This window comes from Emiliania huxleyi (genome assembly GCF_000372725.1).
Source record: "Emiliania huxleyi CCMP1516 chromosome Unknown EMIHUscaffold_173, whole genome shotgun sequence".
Taxonomy (NCBI): Eukaryota; Haptophyta; order Isochrysidales; family Noelaerhabdaceae; genus Emiliania; species Emiliania huxleyi.
Genome location: NW_005200853.1, coordinates 104,176 through 107,583, shown reverse-complemented (window position 1 = coordinate 107,583; position 3,408 = coordinate 104,176). Strand labels below are relative to the sequence as shown.

The following is a 3,408-nucleotide window of genomic DNA, read 5'->3' as shown; positions in this document are numbered from 1 at the left end:
CCCCCCCCCTGGGGGAAAAACCCCTCAAAACCCCGGGGGCCCCCCCGGTCAGAAAAAACCCCTTTAAGGGGGCGTTTAATCTTTTTTGGGGGGCTCCCCCCCCCCCCCCCCCCTCTTCCAGGCGAGACCGTGGCCAAGGCGATCGACTCTGCCGTGCTGGTGGTCGACGGCATGCCATGCAAGGTCAAGGGAGCGCACGGCATCTGAGTCGCCCCGCGGGCACCAGACGCCCAACCTGCTCAAGCTCAAGTGAACCGGATCGGCCGCACACCGCGCTCCTTTACGCGCCCTCGCGCCCTGGCAAGGCTTCGACCGGGTGTCGGCCACGCCGCAGGCCCAGCGCATCTGGCTCTCGCACCGGTGGCTTGAGTCTGAGGGGGGGGGGGGGGGGGGGTGCTCTGTGTGAGTAGTGCGTGTGGCCGTGTGCCGCTACGCGCGGGCGCCAGGCGTGACCCGGGAGTGAGTTCCCCTCTATAAATGTATTCCGTGGAATATTTGTGGACGTGGATTCGAATCCCGAAAAAAGCGACCTCGAACGTCGAAGCGCTGGTAGCGTGGTTTAAACTCACACCCATGGTCTCACAGTGTGCCGGGCGGCAGTCGCCGAGCAGTGTCGCTCACACAAGCCGCAGCACAAGTGGCTGAGGGCCAGTGAGGGCGAGCCCATCGCTGTCACAGCTGTGGCAGCCGCACAGTAGGCTGTGCTACTCGTCGCCCTGAATGGTTGCCCAGGTTGTGGGGGACACGATCCCGGCGTGAACACGACTAATTGACGGATCCGTTCCTGACAGTCGCACGCGCCGCGCTGCGGCGCGTGCGACTGTCTTTGTTTGAAGTAAAAAGTCGAATCAGAGCGCCGTCGGCGTTGTCCCCCGATTTGTCCCACGGACCGCCCGTCCGGGACCGCTCCGGGACGCACGCCGGGGAAGCACCATCAAGCTGTTGTACGGCCCCGGCATCGCCTCTCCTGGCTTAGCTAGACTGAGAGATATTGTGAACATGGTTGGCCTCTACAATATATACACTGACACTTTACCTCCCAGAGCTCGTCCTGCTCCTGGTCCGCCACGGCCATCCTCGGCCTCCGGAGGGCCCCCGGCCGCGGCGCGGTGCGGCGGCGTCACAAATCCGACCACAGAGCACCGGGACGCGGTCGGGCGATCTGAGGCCCAACTAGGCGTATGCATTGCCCATCCAGGGCTATCACCTGGACCCATCAACAGGCGCCTGTGGCGCCGTGGTCACGAGGTGTTGTTCACACCTGGGCAAGCATTCATGCAGCACAGTAACTGTGTAGAGCATGTGAGCAGCAGAGGAGCTTCATTCACTCCAGGCTTCAGGCGCAAAGAGATGCATGCCACCGAAGGCGCTGTCGAGGTTCGCCGAGTGCGGCGCAGGTTGGAGGACACCGTCACCGACGAGAGCGCGTTGGACTTTTCACTCCGGACAAAGCGGCTACACGCACACGCGAGCCGCGGTCGTGTAGCCGTCATAGCGGCGAGGCGCGGGACCGTCTGTGGCGAAGTGGGTCGCGTCCTCCGATTCCTCAACCCCCGTAGAGAGGCGGAGAGGGCAGAGGCGCCCCGCCGCCGCGCGCACGTCTTATTACGTTTCTGGGTCCGTTTATATAAATATTTACTCTCGTGAGGCTGTGAAGTCACGGCTGCGCTTGTGCGCCTCGTTGTGCGCGGCCTGTGTGCACGGCGCCCACCCCGTGCCCCGAGACCTGAGAGCCCTGAAGCGGATTCGTCTTTAATTCACACAAAAAGTGTCGCGCTGCGGCACGGCCGCACTCGCCACTCGAGACTTGCCAGGTGGATAAGGCGGTGGCGAGGGCGGAGGCGTCGGCGCCTTGCCAGGAGGATATGGCGGCGGCGAGGGCGGCGGTGTAGGTGCTTTGCCAGGCGGGTAGGGGGGAGGCGACGGCGGCGGCGTTGGCGCCTTGCCAGGCGGATAGGGCGGCGGCGACGGAGGCGGGGTAGGTGCCTTGCCAGGCGGGAAGGGCGGCGGTGTCGGCGCCATGCCCGGTGGATACGGCGGCGGCGAGGGTGGCGGCGTTGGCGCCTTGCCAGGCGGGTACGGTGGCGGCGAGGGCGGAGGCGTGGGCGCCTTGCCCGGTGGATAAGGCGGCGGCGAGGGTGGCGGCGTCGGCGCCTTTCCAGGCGGGTAGGGTGGCGGCGACGGCGGGGGGGTCGGCGCCTTGCCTGGAGGATACGGCGGCGGCGAGGGCGGGGGTGTCGGTGCCTTGCCAGGCGGGAAGGGCGGCGGCGTCGGCGCCATGCCCGGTGGATAAGGCGGCGGCGAGGGCGGCGGTGTTGGCGCCTTGCCGGGCGGGTACGGTGGCGGCGAGGGTGGCGGCGTGGGCGCCTTGCCCGGTGGGAAGGGCGGCGGAGATGGCGGCGGTGTCGGCGCCTTGCCCGGTGGGTAGGGCGGCGGCGACGGCGGGGGTGTTGGCGCCTTGCCCGGCGGATAGGGCGGCGGCGAGGGCGGCGGTGTCGGTGCCTTGCCAGGCGGGAAAGGGGGCGGTGTCGGCGCCATGCCCGGTGGGTAGGGCGGCGGCGAGGGTGGCGGCGTTGGCGCCTTGCCAGGCGGGTACGGCGGCGGCGAGGGCGGCGGCGTGGGCGCCTTGCCAGGCGGGTACGGCGGAGGCGACGGTGGCGGTGTCGGCGCCTTGCCCGGTGGGTAGGGCGGCGGCGACGGCGGGGGGGTTGGCGCCTTGCCTGGCGGATAGGGTGGCGGCGAGGGCGGGGGTGTCGGTGCCTTGCCAGGCGGGAAAGGTGGCGGTGTCGGCGCCATGCCCGGTGGGTAGGGCGGCGGCGAGGGCGGTGGGGTCGGCGCCTTGCCAGGTGGATAAGGCGGTGGCGAGGGCGGAGGCGTCGGCGCCTTGCCAGGAGGATATGGCGGCGGTGAGGGCGGGGGTGTAGGTGTTTTGCCAGGCGGGTAGGGGGGAGGCGACGGCGGCGGCGTTGGCGCCTTGCCTGGCGGATACGGCGGCGGCGACGGAGGCGGGGTTGGTGCCTTGCCAGGCGGGAAGGGCGGAGGTGTCGGCGCCATGCCCGGTGGGTAGGGCGGCGGCGAAGGTGGCGGCGTAGGAGCCAAGCCAGGCGGATAGGGCGGCGGTGACGGGGGCGGCGTCGGAGCCTTGCCAGGTGGGAAGGGCGGAGGCGTCGGTGCAGCTCCGGGCGGGTAAGGCGGCGGCGATGGCGGGGGTGTCGGGGCCCTGCCCGGCGGGAACGGCGGCGGGGAGGGCGGCGGCGTGGGCGCCCTGCCAGGAGGGTACGGCGGCGGCGAGGGGGGAGGAGTTGGCGCCATGCCGGGCGGGTAGGGCGGCGGCGAAGGTGGTGGCGTCGGTGCCTTGCCGGGCGGGTAGGGCGGCGGGGAAGGTGGCGGCGTCGGAGCCCTTCCCGG

The 3,408-nt window shown here is 70.2% G+C and overlaps 1 protein-coding gene across 1 annotated transcript in view; it reads left to right on the top strand.

The window, feature by feature from the left end:
* Positions 1-514, top strand: part of EMIHUDRAFT_442120 (hypothetical protein) — a 2,070-nt gene extending 1,556 nt beyond the window's left edge. The window contains exons 5-6 of the mRNA XM_005784062.1: positions 119-352; positions 378-514. Of these exons, the coding sequence (XP_005784119.1) occupies positions 119-352; positions 378-477 (334 nt within the window). The 3' untranslated portion in view covers positions 478-514. The remainder of the gene's footprint in view (positions 1-118; positions 353-377) is intronic.
* The last annotated feature ends 2,894 nt before the right edge of the window (positions 515-3,408 follow it).